Here is a 21,052-nt window from a genome sequence, read left to right as displayed (position 1 = left end):
TGCTGGTTTGGACTTCTCAGACTCGTATATAAACCTCTGTGTCTATTGAGGACTCTTCACAGTGCCTCATTAAAAATGGAACCAAATTCTTCTTTGAGTGCCTGAGAAGTTACTGAAAAGCCTCCTGTGAAGATTAACTACTCCGATAGCAGGAGCTCTTAGACACTAATAGCTGTGTGTGTGTGTGTGTGTGTGTGTGTGTGTGTGTGTGTGTGTGTGTGTATTATCTGCGCAGTTTCCTTAAACGAGGGATACATTTTGCTGCTTAATGAAAATCAAATCTGCAGTGATAAAAACTTACACAAGTTTAAAAAGTAAAATAAGTAGTAGAAGGGGTAGGGATGGTGAGATTGGTGAGATGCCACAAATCCCAGAGCATATGGATCAAAGGCCCAAAATCTGTGTAACAGTAAATAAACGAGGTGTTGTGAGGCTATTATGAAGATGAGAAATCTGTTGGGTATACTCACGCAGGAGTAGTAAGTAGTAGTCATTATTACCAGTCCTATTTAGAAGAAATGGAACTGTTTTCACAGAATGATTTGATGCTGTTCTGACGTAGACACTCTTGATCTGGTAAGAATGTACGCCGTTGTTGGACTTGGATAAAGATTCTGTCATTGTGTGGACAGTACTTCTCCTTTTGAGCTGTCCAACAGCGCTTTGCAAACCAACTTAAAGAGGCTGTAGCAGGTTAGTGCCTGTCTCTTTCTCATATCCAATTCCATAGCAGGGAAATGATTTTAACCATTTAGGAGTAGTCAACTCAAGTTCTGGGATGTTTAAGTTGTAAGCTATTTCTTCCTTGTAAGTGACTAGTTATGAAGAGAACACACATAATGTGAGTGTCCCATTTTTTTATTTCGATTGTTTGTATCTAAGTGAAAAGCTGGGCATATTCTTCAGTCAGAGGAAAGTAGTAATCATCAAAGAGGTAGCCGAGAGCACAGTTTCTATATGTCAAGTTTCTCTCTCGCAGTGTGGAGTCATTAGGGGAAGGGGGAGAATGGTTCTTAGAGATGCTGAGGTGCCTTGTTGTCAAAGACTTACTTTTTATTCTTGCATACACTATGAAGCTTTTCTTGGCCATTGCTTATTTCCTCAGTGATGACTGTCCGGTTTTGAACGTAATTTACTGCCTGATGTTTTGTCTCCTTCCATGTGATCTGTCACCATCAAGTATTTAAATTCGTCAATTTGTTGTTTTGAAAAATGAATAAAGGGCAATTCAGTACCAATATAACAATTACAAATGGCTATAACTATTAAATGCATAATTAATAAAAATGACAGAGAATGTAAAAGAAAGTTCAAAAGTTTGACCAGCACAATTTTAAGTTGACATCTTCAGAACTGTCAGATTGTACTGGGCGTAATGATACTGTGTTCCGCTTGTGGACTCCTGACTTTCCGTACCCAACTCCTGTGGGTTTTCTTTTATGAGATTATGTCAGAGACCTCAATTATGGGCCCCCTTCGTCAAGACCAATTTTGGAATTCAAAATTTGCATCACTACTGGCTTTGTGTCAGTGATTGTACATACTTCATAATTTATGGCCTAGATTAGGTTGTCTGTATGACCAACAGGATTCACAGAACTCTTGTTAAAAATGTAAAGAAAGTGAACTTTCTTTTACATTCTCTGTAATTCTTATCGATTTATCACTATGCTTTAAATAGTTACAGCCATTTGGAATCGTGATACTAATTTTGAATTACCCTGTACTCTAAAGTGAGAACAGCTGCATTTAGAGTAGTAACCATCAGAGGATTCAAACAAATACCTCTGTAGCATCTTAAGATATCTCATGCCATAGGAGACAAAATGTTATGTGATAGTTTTTAGAACAGATTTCTACATAATTACCAAAACCAGAAGGCTTCAAGGAGGTATCACTGTAAGGACATTCTGAATCGTGTTTTGAGTTGTGTGAAGATGAGAAATAGAAGTAAGAGAAGCGCCCAGAACGAGCGCTCGGAGTGAGAGACGGCCGTTGGGTTGGACGCAGGTTCCCCAGCCTGCGGCTGTCCCCGGACCCGCTGTCAACTCCCGGAGGCTCCGCACCCCCCTCGGGTTCCCCACCTCCTGCCGGTGGCCCTCGAGGGGGCACCCTCGCGGACGGAACCTGCTCCAGGGTCTCGTCGTATGACAATGTCGAGAACGGCCACCGTTCACACACCCCCGACAGGGAAATGTGAGTTACGTACTTGAGCTTCTAATCGACACCGGTGCCTGACCGTTGACACATTTGTAATGTTTTTCTTGTAGATGCACTTGTCTGGCATTGGTATTAAATACTAAGAGCACGCTGTATTTAATTTCAGTAGAGGTGTATGTCACAGTCTTCTGGTGAAGTTGGGCAGCACTGTAAGACAAATCACTAACTTTTTGTAATGAAAATGGTATGCATGCAGCATTATATTGTAGTTTAAGTATCTGTAACATTTCCTCACAGTGAGAATCTTAATTTACACCAACACTGAGAAATGATACACTCTAAAATAACACTTGAGTAGACACTTGGAAGATACAATTTGTTGTTATGCTCTTTGGTCTGAAGACTGGTTGGACATAGTTTTCCATCCTAGTCTGTCCCATTCTAGCCTCTTCATCTCTAAATAACTACTGCAACCTACATTCATTTGAATTCGCTTGCTACGGTCGAGCCAAGGTCTCCCTCTACAATTTTACCCGCTCCCCTGTATTCAAATTGATGATTTCCCCAGATTACTCACAATATGTCCTGTCAACTGGTCCTTTTTTTTTTAAGTCAAGTTGTGCAATAAATTTATGTTATTCATGATTCAATCAGGGTTTCAATAATTATCTCATCTACCCATCTAATTTTCAGTATTGTCCTGTAGCATCACATTTCAAAATCATCTATTCCCTTCTTGTCTAAACTGCTTATTGTCCATGTTTCACTAAGAAATGATGTATCACTTTGATGTAGTCGAGATTTTCAAAACTTGGCATTTTCTCCTAACTAGGTACTGGACTCGTGCTCCTTCTTACCACATTTTATGCCAGTTTCAGCATAATATTAGGTCTTTGATGTTCCTTACCCATGTTAGATAGTTTCTGTTACTTTCCTGTCTTCAGCAATGTTTTGTAAGTGTTCGTATAGCAAGAAGTATCTTTTTCTTAATATAATGTAACAGCTAAAGGACACACAATATTTGATTCATTTTGGCCAGTTTTGCACATCAGATGTGAGCATCCTAAAATATTCATAGCAACATATTATATGTTTACACCACCACTCTGTAGCATCGACAACATGAATTGGTGGAATTGGGTCTGAAACACACCACTTCATGTTGGCAATTGCACTGAACAGTGCTTAAAACTTGTAGCATGTTGCCACAAGGGTAATAAATTTCTAAGGACGCTAACATTTATGAGCGAAACTGGTCCTAATAAATCAAACAATATGTGCCTCTGTACATTAATTACAAAGCTTGCTGTGTTCCCGACAGGCGATGCTTATGTTTGCGAGGTATCTTATTCTTCTTTATCAGGTGAGACAGATGCATCCTAGGCTAGTTGTTTGTCATTCGCTTACATACTTTTCTTCTGTTTTAATCTCATACATATCTGGCCAACATCCTTGTTGTTGTTGATGTTGTTGTTATTGTGGTCTTCAGTCCTGAGACTGGTTTGCTGCAGCTCTCTATGCTACTCTATCCTGTGCAAGCTTCTTCATCTCCCAGTACCTACTGCAACCTACATCCTTCTGAATCTGTTTAGTGTATTCATCTCTTGGTCTCCCTCTACAATTTTTACCCTCCACGCTGCCCTCCAATGCTAAATTTGTGATCCCTTGATGCCTCAGAACATGTCCTACCAAACGGTTCCTTCTTCTTGTCAAGTTGTGCCACAAACTCCTCTTCTCCCCAATTCTCTTCAATACCTCCTCATTAGTTATGTGATCTACCATCTAATCTTCAGCATTTTTCTATAGCACCACATTTCGAAAGCTTCTATTCTCTTCTCGTCCATGTTTCACTTCCATAGGTGGCTACATTTCATGCAAATACTTTCAGAAATGACTTCCTGACACTTAAATCTATACTCGATGTTAACAAATTTCTCTTCTTCAGAAATGCTTTCCTTGCCATTGCCAGTCTACCTTTTGTATCCTCTTTACTTCGACCATCATCAGTTATTTTGCTCCCCAAATAGCAAAACTCCTTTTCTACTTTAAGTGTCTCATTTTATAATCTAATTCCCTCGGCATCACCCGACTTATTTAGACTACATTCCATTATCCTCGTTTTCCTTTTGTTGATGTTCATCCACCATCCTTAAAATATTTCTTTGTCTTCCAAATATGTCATATTAAGGCCCGTCCATATAGCTTTTGTCTTGATTTACATCCTCATAGCTCTTTAAGGCTTTCATCTTCTTTTGCCTTTTCAGAATTTCACAGGTTTGATATTCCTTCATACATTTTTAAAAAAAAATTGTAGTTCAGTGTCCATATTACTTTGCCTCTTCCAGGAGATTAATTCTCTGAGTTACGACATTTCTAAGCTGCTCGCAATCAAATTCTTCGCTCCCACTAATGCTTTAATCTCAAAGTAGTGCTCACTGTTTTGGCAGGAATGGATGATGATGTGTGGATGGAGTCAAGTCCACAGTGCTATAAGAGACATGTATGATGGAAAAATTAATCAGTCAGGATGGTGTAACATTCAAAATGCATGACCCATCTACACTTTGAAGGTCAGTTATCATCTTAACTTACAAGGGAAGTGAAACAAAACCTACAGATTGAGTCTGAACCGACCCACTAATGTAATATTCAATTCAGTAAAATTCTTTTGAGAGTGTGATTGTCATGATCAAGGTTGCCTGTAACTCTATCCTAGATGTGAGGTTTTATTTTAAACTGTGAGACAGTCCCACACTGAAAAGTATATTACTGATAAAACACCTGCTGCAAAAGCTATGCTGCACAGCCACAAAGTATAGCATTGATCTTAACTCTAGTAATACCAACACATTTTCAATAACATATACCACCTACGGAAGGATTTTCAACAACATGTACTACCAACAAGAGGGTACTTTATGTAAAACAAGTAGTTGTTAAGTTTTATTACCAACATATTTTTTAAGATATACTGACATTCAAGTAGGATCCAAAACCTGAAAATATCTTTAAACACTGTCTTCCGCAGTATCGGCACATTTTTAACAACATAACTACTAAAAGGGGGTAGGCTGTTATTTATCTTTATAATCACCATAAATTTTAAAAAAATAAGTTTTTGTATACTGTTGTTGACTTTTGTTAGGAACATACTCTTTAAAGAGATATTGATGTGTGAGAAGTAACCAGAACCTGAAAATATCTTTTAGTGCTGTTTTTTAGTGAATGAGTTTTGCCTCATGAAAAGTTACATCTATTATGAACGGATGAGACCGTATGACAATGTCAACTACACTAAAAATTTTGAATTATGTGTAACTGAAAGAACTTAAAATAATTATAGACTGTGCTAGGAGAGTTCATTAAAAACAATAAACATTTTCCCCCAAAATTTCAAAATACAAAGTAGACTACTAGATCACAATATTTACGAAAGGTGGACATAAAGTAGCCCTCGCGCCCATTGGTATTGCTAGTGTTAATGTACAGGAACACACATAAGGCTGCTCCTTGGATTACCTTTTAATCTATGCCCCCTATCCTCACAGACTTCCTAAGCCCTCTGTAACATTAAAAAAAGGTCGTTGGTGGTGATGGTATATTTCTGCTCGTTCAAATGCCACTGGACACTGCTGATAAAATTGTTGATATGTGCAGGTGCATTGCTAGTAAAATTCTTTCAGAAGATTTTATCACTGCATGTTTTTTACATTCTTTCCATGTGTAAACAACAAAAAAATATTATGAATATAATAGAGGGAAACATTCCACGTGGAAAAAACATATCTAAAAACAAAGATGATGTGACTTACTAAACAAAAGCACTGGCAGGTCGATAGACACACAAACATACACACAAAATTCAAGCTTTCACTTTTGTACAAATGTCTGCTTGTGTCTGTGTATGTGCGGATGGTGTGTGTGTGTGTGTGTGTGTGTGTGTGTGTGTGTGTGTGTGTGTGTGTGTGTGTACCTGTCCTTTTTTCCCCCTAAGGTAAGTCTTTCTGCTCCTGGGATTGGAATGACTCCTTACTCTCTCCCTTAAAACCCACATCCTTTAGTCTTTCCCTCTCCTTCCCTCTTTCCTGATGAAGCAAACGTTGGTTGCGAAAGCTTGAATTTTGTGTGTATGTTTGTGTTTGTTTGTGTGTCTATCGACCTGCCAGCGCTTTTGTTTGGTAAGTCACATCATCTTTGTTTTAAGACAAAAAAATATTAGAATGACAGAAGCGAGAGTGCAGCATGATACATGTCAACTAGCATATAAAGTTTCAAATAAACTTTTCTGTTAAAATGTTTTGTATTTTTCCTAGTGTGTACTTTGGTAGACAAGTAAAATATTACCATACGATATTCAGAACACCATTTGTAGTAGCTTTGTAGCTTTTACTTCTGAAATTGCAATTGCCACTGTTTACACCCGCAAATGACACCATCCTATCAGTGGAATTACTTCCTTATAAATACCATTACCATATCGGAATGTATTTGTATGACAGCAAGACACACTGCCAAAAGGCAGACCCAAGCCAGAGGAGATTATCTCCAAATTTTAAACTCAATGTAAAGTGTTCATTGTTGCTGCTGCTCTTGTTATGAGACAAACATGAGTATGGCATTCTAACTGTTGGCCTATGCGGCTCCACATGTCACAGCTGTTATCTGTGGACGCATTTCTAATCCGTTTCATACCATGTGGCATTAAAGTCACAAAGACAAAATGATATTTTATGTAACACAGAGATTACTGAGAAGAGTAGAATTGTCATGGGAAGCAGGCACAACGAAGTGTTGTGGATAGGCCCAACGAAGTGTTGTGGATGTGACTTTGTAGTTTTATGCAGTGCCATGCTTGAGTCAATGCTCCGTAGATTTTATCTGTGTGAGATTTGTATGTAAACTCGAGCTTTCATGGCTTCATCTCTCATCAGGAGTTATCTATAAATACCAGTTGGTATTTTAATTAATTGGCCACTTGGAGACATTTTAAAGCCATGTGCTACCAGAGCTTGTGTCAGTGTCTATGATGGAGTAACATTTAGCAATGCTGATTCTGTTACGTGCTGGATAGCTCAGCCTGGTTTTTCTATAGCCTTTCTGCATCAGGCACCCATTTGCATGCACCACTAAAAGTATAGCTAGTTTCCTGATTAAAATTGGTATTGCACAGTTTGATCTGAACAGTTTCTTTGATGATGGAAAAAACCCAGTAAATAGATGTGTGGGATAAGTATGTTAATGGAGTACTTAATCTTAGGAAAATGATAGAGTGCTACTCACCATGAAGATGACTCATTGAATTTAGTTGCAGCAGGTACACCAAAAAGACTGTTAAGCTTTATAGCTTTCAGCCAAAGCCTTCTTCAGTAAAAAAAAAAAAAAAAAGCACTCACACATTCACTTGAGCAAGCATATATCATACGCATGACTGCTATTGCCAGCATCTATGACGAGAATTCCAGATTCCGGTCAGAGCTCCCGGTGACAGCTGTCTTGTGTATGGAATGTGCTTGCTTGTGTGTGTGTGTGTGTGTGTGTGTGTGTGTGTGTGTGTGTGTGTGTTTTTGTTTTTGCTTTTGCTTTTGCTGAAGAAGGCTTTGGCCGAAATCTGTAATGTGTAACAATCTTCTTTTCAGTATTTCTGCCTGCAACTCAGTGGGTCATCTTTATGGTGAATAGCAATCTGTGCTTTTCCTAGTATTGTTGATATTCCAACCTGCATGTCCAGTGTTTGAAGTACTTAATGTGATAGCTATGGAGAAAAAATATCTAGCTGTCTTTTTCAGGAAACTTGTCTGCCACTTGATGACTCCTCTACTGATCATTAGCATGCTATCCTTTTCGTTTTACATTTGATGAAACAGACATGATTATGCTTGATGAAACAAAAATCTCATCCCATGCATCTGCCTACTAGGATTCTGTTGTCAAAGAAGCTGTCATGATCAAAATGTGCAAAATTTTAAGCGGGACAGCGACTATACGCTTAGTGGTGTATAGGATTGGTGTATAGGATTCGATGCCAGAAGGCTACAGAGAAATAAACTGTGTTGTTATCCATCACTTAATGGACTCGGATCACTACTAATGTTTTGCTATCCTACATGTCAACATAATTTCAGGTAGCATAACAAAGTTCCGTCACCTTGTATCAACTAAGTGAAGCATCACATGACCTGCAGATGATTGCTATCAATAACATTGAACATGAAAGTCATTGGAAGCTTAACTTGACGTGCAAAATTGACACGAAAAGAAATACACGATGCATTGTATAATGAAAAAGATTACTCACCAAACAGCTGCGAGTGTTTATTTATTTGCCAACACTTTCTGAGTATTATACTCCATCTTCAAAGCTGCAATTCATCTCATTAATGTAAAATTTTAATGATGCCATGTCAGATTACGTGCTCCCTTGAAACTGACACACGTTAATCGAAGCACATCCAGGATGACAGCAAGAATGTAAAGTACTGATAACCAGTTTATTAAAAAAAATTGAGTATGTGAGTGCAGCAGGTGAAGTGCAAGTAATTGCAAAGGCAAGTGTCTTTTAGTAATTGCTCTCTAGGAAAAAAGAAAGAAATAGGAAAAACCTTTTCCCTATGCTGATGGTTAGTTGAATACATGCACTTCATGTCTCATAGACATGTATTCAATGTTATACAAGAACTGTTTCCTTACAGATACTGTTCAAAATTTCAACCACCATGATTACAGCAGGGCATACAGTGATGCACAATCGACTGTCTTACAGGCTTGAAAATTTCGTTAGTTTGGCGAACTACTCGTGTGACTGCGGTAATCCGACAACAAGGTCCATGCGAGTATTGTCAGAGTGTCACAAACAGGGCTCTTCACATGCCCCGCAGGCAAGCCGTACAGAACATACTGTCAACTTTTGCAATATTGTGCATTGTTTACTGTGCAGTACAGATACAGAGCTAATTTGGGTAAGAAACCAATTGAAAAGCAATAACTCTTTGAGAAACCACTGGAGACCATGTCTACATCTACACGTGCATCTACATCAGAATTCTGCAATCCACCTTATGGTGTGTGGCAGAGGATACCATATACCTCTACTAGTCATTTATTTTCTATGGGTCCCTTATACCAAAATACTCAGAGGGTATTCCTGAACAACTTCTGTAAGTTTGTCGGTGAAGTTATTGTTTAACCTGTATAAATAAATTCAACAAAATTAGCAGTTTCTTGCTTTTGGGTTGTTGATACCACATTAAATGTTCTTATATATGTGTTGAAGTTTTGATGGTGAAGCTGTGGCTTCAGACTGTACATTGACAAATTAAAAATGCTGTAAAAGACCATTGATGGACTTTATTATTAGGACTGTGAAACAAATTGTTGCTTTGAAATGGATCCTCAATATCCCAACAGACTTGAAAATAAATAAATATTGGTAGCTGCTTGGTATATAATTTTTCCCCCTACACAATGAATAATGGAGCTGCATATGCAGTGCATTCCACCACTGTCTGGAAAAGCCTAAAACAAAAATATTGCAGATGTGTGAATGAAAATAATGTGGGACCATTATCGTGACTCAAAATGAAGTCATCACAGCCTTCGTGTAACTGTGGGATAAGCCATTGTTGCAACAGGTCCAGGTACGCTATACCAGTAACAGTTCTTGGCACAGAGGAATATGCTCCACTTGTAGTGACATCGATTAGTTAGTTTCTCCATTGTATATTACTGAAAGTCTCTTATCAACTGTCACAGTTGTCATATTTAGTGAATTCTAGGATTTGAAATACACGGATGGCTCATGTGTACACTATGTTTGCCTTGTTTTAACACTATTGCCTCTGTGGAGTTATATTCCACAACTACACCATGTTATAAATTATTTAGGCCCTAATGAAAATCAGGAGAATAATTCCATTTAATGAATTACGCATGTCTCTCTTGTAGATATTGTGAAGTTGTGTATTAGAAACCTGGAAGTGTTACCCAAAGAAGTGAACCATGGACCTGGCCGTGGAGGGAAGCAACATGGTCATGTTAGCAGGTATGGCTGCAGTCCAGTTCAGAGTAGAATGCCCAAGCCCAGAAAGTAATCGTAGCAAATGCCTTTTTGGATAGTTGCCACATTTTGTTGCTGACATCACTGAATTTATTAAATGTTGAAAAAAAGAAAGGAATAATCGCACAAGCACAAAACATGATGCAACACGTAAGCAAAATGTTAATGGCAGAAAGGACACAGTGGTGTGTGGAATGGGATAAAAAGATTTATGTCAGTGGAGGAGAAGAAGCAAAAATTGAGTTCATACGAGGCATGGTTAGAAAGGTTTAAGAATGGAACATTCTACTGTGATGCTTCCCCTTCAAAATAGTCCCCTTCTGACTGAACACACCGGCTCCAACAGTGTTCCCACTTTTGGAAACATTCCTAGAAATTTTTTTCCTGAAGTGTGTTAAGGACGCTCTCCATAACACACTTCAGGAAAAATTTGTAATATTCCTGGTTAATTGTCTGTCTTCCCGGTGTAGATTCATGATGCGCAATACCGGTAGAATGGAAAAAAATCACCAGCATTGTCTTCATCTTTGACTATTTTTCGGTCTTCCCCTACAAAGACTGCACTTTGGTTTCAGGATTACCCTATTTAACAAATCTGGGTCACCTTCAGTCCCATTAATCAGTTCTTTGCACACTTCAAGTCGCTATTGTCTCTGGTCACTTGACAATACTTTTGGAATGAATTTTGCAAACATTCGACTTATGTTCAGATCTTCAGTTAAAATTGACTGAACTGCATAGAAACTTAAATTAAGTTCGTCAGCTATCTCCTATTGTAAGTCTACAATCAGAGTGCACTAAGTCACGAACTTTCAAAACATTTTCATTTGTTTTTGAGGTGGAAGGAGGGCTGGACCCTGGTTCATATTCAAATGATTTGCAGCCATTTTTAAATCTGCTGAACCAGACAAAAACATTTACTGGCTCAAACAATTACCTCCAAAAGCTGTTTTTAATAGTTCGTAAGCCTCAGAATCTGATTTTCCAGTTTTGAAACAAAATTTCACAGAAACTCGTTGCTTCGTTTTTAGTCCATTTTCACGCATACAGAATCCGGCAACAAGCCCTAACAGACCTCCACTCAACCAGTCGCCACAATGAACTGAATAAAGGCAACGCAGTTTCCTGTCAGAGGGCATTCAAGGACAAGGCAATGACTCACTCCCCACCCTCTGCATACCTGCCCACCAAACCAGTAAGCAGTCGTGGATCCATTCTTAAAACCTTCCAATCGCACCTCTTAAGTATCCCATTGATGATAATGGATAACTGTATTATTAGACAGAAATTGATGTGCTGAGATGAACTGTGTGAGTAATAGCCACTGCCAGTTTTGTGCGAAAATTGGAAGTTTCGTTGCACATAACTGGACTTGCGAGGCTACGCGATTAAAAATTTTTCTGCTGTGGCATTTCACTTTGTGAGGTGTCAGTGTAAAGGAGTCGTCGCATGTGTGAACGAGATGACACAGTTTCAGAAAAAGCCTACTAGTTCAGAGTTTTACTAATAAAAATGGAGCACCGGAATTAACATGGCCTGTGGTTTTGTGAAACAAGATATGAATTTTTACACATTACACTGTTAATAAATGACATCACCATTATACTGTGTGATTAGTACTGTCAAACATAAAGTGTTGCTCAATGTTGTATAACTGTGCTGTGCATAAAAATTATGGGTCTCCAAATGTTGAAATAAACCAATGAATACACATTGACAAAACGTGCTGCAATACCAGAGCTACAAAATATTTAAAGGGCAGAAGGTGTATTTTCTTGTAAGCTCGATTACAACTGTATTGCCATCTACTATACTCGAGAATCACACTTGTAGCCTCGTTATAAAGGATATCAGAGGGATGCCGATACTGCCTCCTCCCCTGTTTCTCAGCTGTAAACACTACGGTGCTGTCCACCCCTGTCAGGTCTCCGGTTCGCTTTGCCAGGTGCTACGGCCAAATGTCTTCGTCTCACTACAAATGACAAATCCAACTTCTGATTTTATTCTATTTCAATTGTTTACAAAATGGGTGTTGCATGCTTGCACGTAATAAAGGAAGCTTATATCTGCCAGATCACTCTGAGTGAGCGACTGCCACTATGTGTTTGGATCTGAGTACCTCTCGGTTTTGCATCTAGTGAGCGCAGCAGATCGTCACACCAGCAAGATGAGGATACACTGACGGAGTTCTCCGAGCCGTGGGACAGCTCTCGCTGGGAATGTCTACTGGGTCCGACGGTGGCAACGGGTCAGGGAAATGGCAACAGCAACAGCAACAGCAATGGAACAAACATGCACACCTCAGACCGCAAAGAAAACGGGGGCAGCATTGCGCCAACGCCTCAGGACGTCACCAGTGTCACACCACCTCAGCCGGTCCTGGGAACGGAGCCCCTGCTCTGTAAGTTAAACTAAACGCGTGTCACTGAGGACACATCGATATCTATTATATGCAGATTTTAATTTTTCAGTAGTAATATGAAAGACAGGACAAGTAGAGAATGTATGCACATATTAGACAGTAAAGTTCTTTTGACGAAAAGTTGGTTACATGTTCTAAAATAGTGCATATAGCAGGTTCTACTGTTAAATTTTGAGCATGCACGTTTACTCCTTGGATTTAGCAGAGCTAAACAAGAGTTTAAGAAAAGAGTTTATCGCGCGTCGCATTGTACCTAAGTCGTGTTATGAACAGCTTTCTGTGTGCCTATTCCTGATGTCCTTATATGAATAAAGGTAAATTATAATATGTAGTTTCGTAAGGTGCTAATGGATAATGTCTGTGCCTCAGATGCTTTTACTTTGTAATTGACGTACCGTATAGTGATTGTAGTATGTACAGGAAATGTATGCGTAAATGTGGGCTTTGCATGGGTATGTGACAAGCAGTTATAGTAAAGTTGTGTTTTAGTAGTAATGAGTGGTTATACCATGGGACTGTGTATGCTCTGCTTGGACAACGCTATCTGGTGTCTGGTTGTGAACCACTAGAACCACAGCAGGTAAGCCTGCACGGAATAGGGCAGTGGCGATGCCGACCGGTGTTAGGCGAGCAGTGGTAGTTTTATCTGGTGACTTCAGTTTTATATTTTATGGAAAGAACGACCATGAGAGCAGTTTATTATTATTTTTTATTGGTTGTGACAATGAGTTTATCAGATGGTGTGCCTCATATGCCATTATGTCCATATGGTTTTATAAATGTTAATCCACATTTCAGGTATTTGGTTCTGTTATAATTGTAATGTATATAGTTAACTCGTGTAAGCCCTCCCTCAAACCTGTTATGTTATACCTTCACTGATCTGATGATGGCACCTTTAGAGTGCAGAAACCGGTCATCTAATAAACGATTGAAACGACCGTGGCTTTTCAGTTATTTTAAAAACAGAGTGATCGCCCCATGACACACCATGTGTTCACTGCAAAAGAGTTTAAGAACCCAGATTTTCTACTCATAATATTTCAATAACTTGCATGTTACTGAAATAAAATTTACCTTTCCTGGAACATCAAAATCGAGATGACACTGGATTCAATAGTTTTGAGTAGGTAAAATTTTGTAATTTTACAGTTTTCAGAAAAAGCAAGAAATAATGGTGGCCTCAAATAAGGCATGTCAACTGTAAAACAAAGAATTGTAGTCCGATCCACCAACGAACGATGGCAGTTAATGCATCTCAAGACACGGAAGGGGGTTGAACTGTTGACAATTCCGAGCGACAGTTGTGGTATGTGCGTGCGTGCGCTTTTCGCTTGAAGAAAGTGCATATTGTGCAAATTATGTCTTTCGCTTACTTATGCATAATTTATCAATTGCTACCAAAATCGGTGAAGACAACTCGCAACAAGTGAAATTGAAATTCATTAAGCAGCTCACTACAAACACGTTTAATGGTCACAGTAGCTACAGCAGAACGCTCAGTGTATACTCAACACTCGTTGGCTGTCGGAGCATATGTGGCATAGTTTGTGACACCAACTATGGCAGTGCGGTCAAATTTTCATGTGAGTGTGGTTTCAGTAGTTGTAAATTCTGAATATTTCATTAAATAAAGTATTTCAGCATGAACTGTTTAAACTGACAGTGTCATCAGTTTGTAAATTATACACTGAATGATGAAGTTTTGAAATTATAGCTTAAAGAGGGATTTGGAGATTTCATATATGCATGTGGTGTACATATATTGAAATGAAATTTGATGAACGGTATATAATTTAAATGTTGCACGTATCAACATTATTGTTACAAAAGATGTTGAGGATGGTCATCCTGGACAACAGTGCAGTGATGAGAGTTGCCTAATGCAAAATGTTGTTGTTCCCCAATTGCATTGATTTCTCGTTGAATGTTCCACATTCAATTCATCAGTATTGTGGAGACTAAATGCATAAACTCTCATCAAGTAGTCCCGAAGAAAAAGTAACAGACAGACGACTCTGGGGAACATGGACACCACAGAACACTGCCGACAACTCATTCATTTGTGAAAGCTGCATTAACATGATTCAGTGTGAAGCATTTGCTGTCTGAAGCATCGCTCTGACTTGTTAGAAGAAGCTGTATGCGTTTTCATTGTCAGTTAATTATGCAGAGAATTCTTTTAAAGTGATGCGTTTAACTTGTGTATTGATAATGAAGTAAAAAGAAATTGTCCTACAATACAGTTAATGCAGTTTTCTCATCACAAAGTAGATGCTCAGAAATTTGGTGAGGGTTTCTTGCCATCCAATGCTTCTTGTTTTGTGAGTTAACATGGCCGGACAGATGAAACGGTGCCTCGTCTGATGTGAAATGTGACATCAGGTCTGTCTGCCCACCAAAAATGTTGTCATGAAGCCAGTTGCAGGAATCAATTCATTCCAGTTTGCTTGTCCCCTTCAATTGTTGCACTGTTGAAATTTTGTATAGTTTCAATTTTAATTCATCAAGATTTTTAATGAAAATGTGTGTATTGAATACGGGATCGTTGAGATAACTTGCTTACTGATTTTTTTTTTTGACTCGCTGTAGTACCCGTTTCAATATCAGTGATGGCCATCGGGTTCCTAAGAGAAATTTTACTTCAAAACAGCACCTGTTGTATTCCTTTTTCAACTAAATTTTGTATTCTACTCTCTTCTGGGATATTGATGTTCAGAAGTTTTTCCTCGAACACTTGAAGTGTTTCTTTGAACGAGAGAGAGAGAGAGAGAGAGAGAGAGAGAGAGAGAGAGAGAGAGAGAGAGTAGATATAGGTCTCAACTATAGCTCTCTTCTCCTGGTTCGAGTAAAGCATTTTACTGGAGCCTAACAGTACTCACTGTACTGCATTTGAATGAAAGATATGCTGTATTGACACACAACAACCTAAGAAATGACAACAATCATCAGTAACTTATAGTACTAGTTGTGAGAGAGTCTTCCATAAACAGTGTCAGATAGCGGATTCATTGTGAGTTCGCTATTATATTCCAGACTCTATAGTGCAAGCACAGCTGTCCCACCTGGCTACTTTTCAATTTGCTGTTAAGTCAGTGTCAGTTACGCCTGCCTCTCGTGTTCCAGCTCCCCCGCGGCTGCACACGCTGCGGAGCGCACGCGCTCTTTCCGAGGGGGGCTGCGGCAGCGGTGGGGGCGCAGCGATCCGGGCCTACGCCCTGCACCTAGCCGCCGACCGCTCCACCACGTTCGCCCAGAACGTCGACAACTTCATCGCCTGCACACGGGAGTCTCGCGAGACCAGTCCGCAGGTCGTGATGCGCAACATGCGGCAGTTCATGTCCGGCATGAAGAACTACCTGGTGAAGCACGGGGAGCGGGAATTTGAGAAGGAAGTCGAGAAAGAGAGGGTCAAGGTGAGTGATTTGGCACTGTACTGCTCCTTGTTAGCTTGTCTGCATTGAACTTTGTAAGACTCTCGGAAAACTCTGTCCTTTTTCGTACCGGTGGTGTAAAATAATTGTGTGAGATTGAAGCGGATGATGTTGAGGTCTTGAAACGATAGTCCACCTGACAACGAGGCAGCTGTCTCAGGTGAGTTTTACACTGGTGAATGGTGATGCACATTGCTACATTTATATCAAAAATATGTGTGATGATGCATGCGCATAACTTATTGCTGCATGACCTTCCTGTGTCTGTAGACTACAGTGGTCACACCACAGACCCACAGTTCGTGAAACGTGTGTGGAGTATGTTACCACATTCGTGCCTTTGGTGACCCGATAAATAACCCATAGCTGAGCTGTATGACCGTGGGACGTCCTGTAGATTATTCTGCCACAAAAATCTCACTCATGAAGGGGTCCGCCTGGGACTCCGTTTCAACCGTATGAGGCATGGGACTGGTGATTTCTTTACTATATTTTTTGCCTAAAGCCACATCTAGTAACAATTAATTTTATTGTTTTGACCCCTGACCCCTGAATTTTTACTCTGCGAGCCTGCAATTTCACAGAGGGTGTTCACTTTTATCACCCTTACAAGTGCTCTTTTCGGCATCGGCTGGAGTGATGATTGACAGTGGAAACTAAATTCAACAGAGGGCAGTTCTGCAATTGCTACTGGCCAATTTTTGATGTAAATGTAGCAATATGTACAAGTAATCTTCCATGTGAAACTGAAATGGCTGAATGGTTGTTAGCTAAAATATTGTGGCAAGATGCTGACAATATGTGGCTGTAGTCCTGAAATGTTGGGGAACACTCGGTACACTGGGAAACCTCCAAGAATCGTAATGATGTAAAATACTGTTAATGTGGTTACAATAGTGGACATAAAATAGTGCTACTGTGGTCACGCTAGTGGGTGCTATGTATTGATACTGCTACCAATTGCTTTACAGTGATTTTCAAAGATGTCTTTATTTTTCCATTAGCTAGCTTTTGAGTCACAAGTATTTTCTTGAGACAGTTAGTATTTACAGGCACGTAAGGTTTTATACTAGTTGCAGCTATTCACGGGGATTATGACAATGGTGGAAAAGGAATCAACTTGATGCTGGAAAGAAGGGAGACAGTAAAAATTTGTAGAGGGAGACCAAGGCCTGACTACAGTAATTGGGTTCAAAAGGCTGTAGATTGCAGTAGTTATGCAGAGGTGTGGTGGTTTGCACAGAATAGAGCAGATTGGAGATATGCATCAAACCAGTGTTTGATCTGCAGAAATCATCATCTTACAACATCTACATCTGAACTAAATTTGCGTAATCCCTCTTTTAATACTGAATAGTACCAGCCTGAGTGTTCAATAAACTACACATACTTCCGTCAAAGAACCAAAAAAAAAACATTTTTTGTTTGTCGTCTGACTGACCTATGAATTTTTCCCTCCAGCTCCGTGCTAACGAGTTCCTGAACCTGGACGCAATCCTGGAGGGTGTGATGCAGAGGCTGGTGGTACGGCCACTGCGCGACCACGTCTACCGGCTGTTCGTCGACGACTACGGGCGGCGCGGGGAGGTTCGGAGGCTGGCATCGGCCATAATGTCTGCGCGCTCGTGTTCCCTGCGTGAGCTGGGAGTTCGTGCCGGGGTGCGACCGCCCACAGCTGCAGGTCTGGCCACCGTGACTGCCCACCTCTCTCGCCTGCAGTCGAGGGACCTGCCTCTCGACAAGCTGGCGGCACTGCTGGATGCTGTCGCTTCCATATTTACCTCGGTAAACTGTTCGTTTCTGATTGTCTGTACTCCTCAGTATACTGTATGAAAAGGAAAATTCACTTAAGAAAACTATAAAATTGCGTGTACTCATCAACATAAAGTGAAATATGAGTACTGACAAAGGGTGAAGGGGAGTCACTGTCTGAGTTCTTGGAATTAAAATTTTTCTTTGGAAAAGAGTGAGCGATAAGCCACGGTTGCAAAATACTAACACAAATTATTTACAGAAAAATGGAAAAATTGTTAAAAGTCTGGCATGCAGAAAAATGTAGGATCACGCGAGAAAGTACTGCCCCTACAACTTCTCTTCGAATATGCGTTAAGTAATGCAAACCTACATTTGTAGGTTTAGAGAAAGCTTCTCGCACTGTTGAATGGAATACACTCCTTGAAACTCTGAAGGTAGAAGGGATAAAAATAGGCAGTGAAAGGTTCTCTACAACTTCTAAACAAAACTGACAGGAATTACAGGAATTGAATGACACAAAAGGGAAGTAGTAATTGTGAAGGGGGTGAGGCAGGATTGTAGCCTATCCCCGATGTTATTCAGACTCTACAGTGAGTGAGCAGTAAAGGAAACCAAGGAGAAATTTGGAGCAAGAACCAAAGTTTCAAGAGAAATATAAGGGGAAGTAAAATGAAAACTGAACAGCTACTGTAACAGCAAATCAGAATGGTTTCATTCAAAAGTAATCCACACATGCATTAAGAGGCATATATCTCACAGAGAGATGAGGTGATCAGTTCCTATTTTATAGAACACAGTTGGCTGCTGACGGATCCACAACCACACCTACTCGTGCATTTCGCCTTCCATCTGAAATAGTGTTTGTGCACATCTTTCTTCAGGTTGCTAGAGATGTGAAAATCACACGGTGAAAGATGTGGGCTGTACGGAGGATTTTGCACTGTTTCCCGACCGAGTTGCTGAAGCGTACCCTTCATCTGATAGACAGCATGGTGGCATCCTAGATGTACAATATTTATAAGCAGGGGCAAAAATGTGATATCGGCGCCCGACACCGCCCCGCCCCCTCCCCCTCCCCCTCCCCCTCCCTCCCCTCCCTCTGGTAGTTTGAATCTACAGATTTCACTAATAATTATAACAGTGCTGATCATTTGCACACCCAGTCGATCACATAAACAAACAGCGATTGGCATTCACGTGTTTGGGTTTATTCTTCTCAGCTTGTATAGCTCTGCCCCATTTGTCTCTAGAAAAGTTATTTATTTTTGATGCCCTGGTAGAGACATCACACCAGGCATGCATTCAAAAATCAGCTTAAGATTCGTTCAGAAATGAACTTAAAATGTGTTGAAGAACCGACAGGGATGCATTTCAGAATCACGTGAATAATCGCTAAACTAACGTGCACCGGATGCTAGGCGCTTTGTGCAATGAGACTTTTCCCTTCAAGAATACGAATTTGGCAGCCCCACTGTCACCTGGTACTTATACCCCAGTTTGCCACCCCCACACCCTTCTACCCTATATCCGAGCCCAATTGGGGATGAGTGTTGTTATGCAACAGGACGCTTCCTCTGCTTCTCAAGTTCCTCGAGCCGGAATTAAAATCACTGCAAAGTGCTATGAATACAGTTTACTGAAATGGTGATACGCCCTAAAGTCAAAATGCTCAGGAATGCTATCAGACAGAATCATCATGTGGCACGGTTATGCCTGCCCCCACATTGCCAATCAGTTGAAGGCTACGCTTCAGCAATTTGGTTGAAAAACACTGCAACATTGGATCTTTCACCATGTGATTTTCACATCTTCAGCAACGTGAAGAAAGACGTGCATAGACATTGGTCTCAGTCGGGTAAAGAACAGCAAGTGCGGGTGTGGTTAAGGAACCGTCGGTGGCCGGCCACGTTTTACGAAACAGTAATTGATCATCTCGTCTCCCATCAGAATAAATGCCTTTAATGGGTTTGGTGATTACTTTTGAATGGAAACATTCTGTGGTCTTGTTGTGGTGAGTGTTCAGTTTTTATTTGACTGCCCTTCATATTAAAACTTAAGATTTGGTGATGACATTGTAATTCTTTTAAAGCCAGCAAAAGACTTGGAAGAGTGTGACCCTCATTTCCAACATGTCGGTCCAGAAAAACAGTGTTTCTCAGGAGTGTAGCCTGGTACGGAAGAGAAATGTGGAAAGTAAATAGTTCAGACCAGAAGAGAATAGATTTTTTAAAAAGTTGGTGCTGCATAGAATGCTGTAGATAAAATGGGAAGATCGATTAAGTAATGAGGAAGTGCTGAATTGAATTTGGGGGGAAAAATAAAAAAAAAGAAACGTGTGGAACAACAGGACTAAAAGAACAGATTTTTTGATAGGACAGATCTTGTGACATGAAAATAATTGTCCATTTGGCAATGGAGGAAAGTGTGGGGGATAAAAATTGTACGGGGAGGCCGAGGGATGAATACAGCAAGCAGGTTGCAGTAGTTACTCGGAGATGAAGAGGCCTGCATAGGATAGACTATGTGGAGAGATGCATGAAATGAATCTTCAGGCTGAAGACCTCAACAACAACAGGAACAGCAAGGTTGGTCCAGTCATCCAGATGCCAGCTTCATTTCTCATTCTTTCCCAACACTAATGACCCAGTCGTTAGACTTCTGTAGTTAAGAATGCATCCAATTGTGCTAGAAATAAGGTTGTGCTACTGTCGGTTTGTCTATAGTTTTCATTCAGAATAAGGGTTGCAGTTAAATATCCTGCCACAAGCATAGTTCATAAGATAATTTTATTTTTGCTGACAAAAAACGCACAATAACTATTGTTCATTGCAAACTTTGTGCTCTCTATAGACAAAATGTAATGTGTGGAAGTGTCGTGCATCAGACGGTTTATAATATGAAACAGAAAAGGAAAACATTTGTGAGAATGGACTGAGTATCTGACAGTCTGTAGTCAGTGATAACTTCGGACACATTAAAACTGTGGCGGACTGTGATTTGAATCTGGACCCTCGGGCTTTGTGGACAACTTGTGAGCTACTTTTGCACGAGTCACTGCTTGACGGTAACTGTTATACAGACCAGACCCCTCCTTCCCTATTTATATAATATGACAGAGTTCCTCCACATACTTTGTTTGACTTTGACCCCTGGAGAAAAGACTTGGCAAAAGGATTGATACAGTCTATTTGTAGTTTTCTGATCTGGATAGCTCTGTCCGTAAAAATT

The 21,052-nt window shown here is 40.0% G+C and overlaps 1 protein-coding gene across 9 annotated transcripts in view; it reads left to right on the top strand.

Annotated features, from left to right (window-relative positions):
- The window catches only part of LOC126292084 (protein sprint), a 438,713-nt gene that overhangs the window by 403,279 nt on the left and 14,382 nt on the right, over positions 1–21,052 (top strand). For 6 of the 9 annotated variants that reach the window (XM_049985895.1, XM_049985896.1, XM_049985894.1 and 3 more), the window contains 4 exons: positions 2,011–2,196; positions 12,352–12,614; positions 15,762–16,051; positions 17,531–17,854. In XM_049985895.1, the coding sequence (XP_049841852.1) occupies positions 2,011–2,196; positions 12,352–12,614; positions 15,762–16,051; positions 17,531–17,854 (1,063 nt within the window). The remainder of the gene's footprint in view (positions 1–2,010; positions 2,197–12,351; positions 12,615–15,761; positions 16,052–17,530; positions 17,855–21,052) is intronic. The other 3 variants (XM_049985900.1, XM_049985901.1, XM_049985898.1) reach the window with 1 other exon arrangement.

The sequence above is a fragment of the Schistocerca gregaria genome, chromosome 9 (assembly GCF_023897955.1).
Source record: "Schistocerca gregaria isolate iqSchGreg1 chromosome 9, iqSchGreg1.2, whole genome shotgun sequence".
Lineage (NCBI taxonomy): Eukaryota > Metazoa > Arthropoda > Insecta > Orthoptera > Acrididae > Schistocerca > Schistocerca gregaria.
Note: the sequence above shows the minus strand (reverse complement) of the source record. Positions and strands in the feature narration are given on the sequence as shown.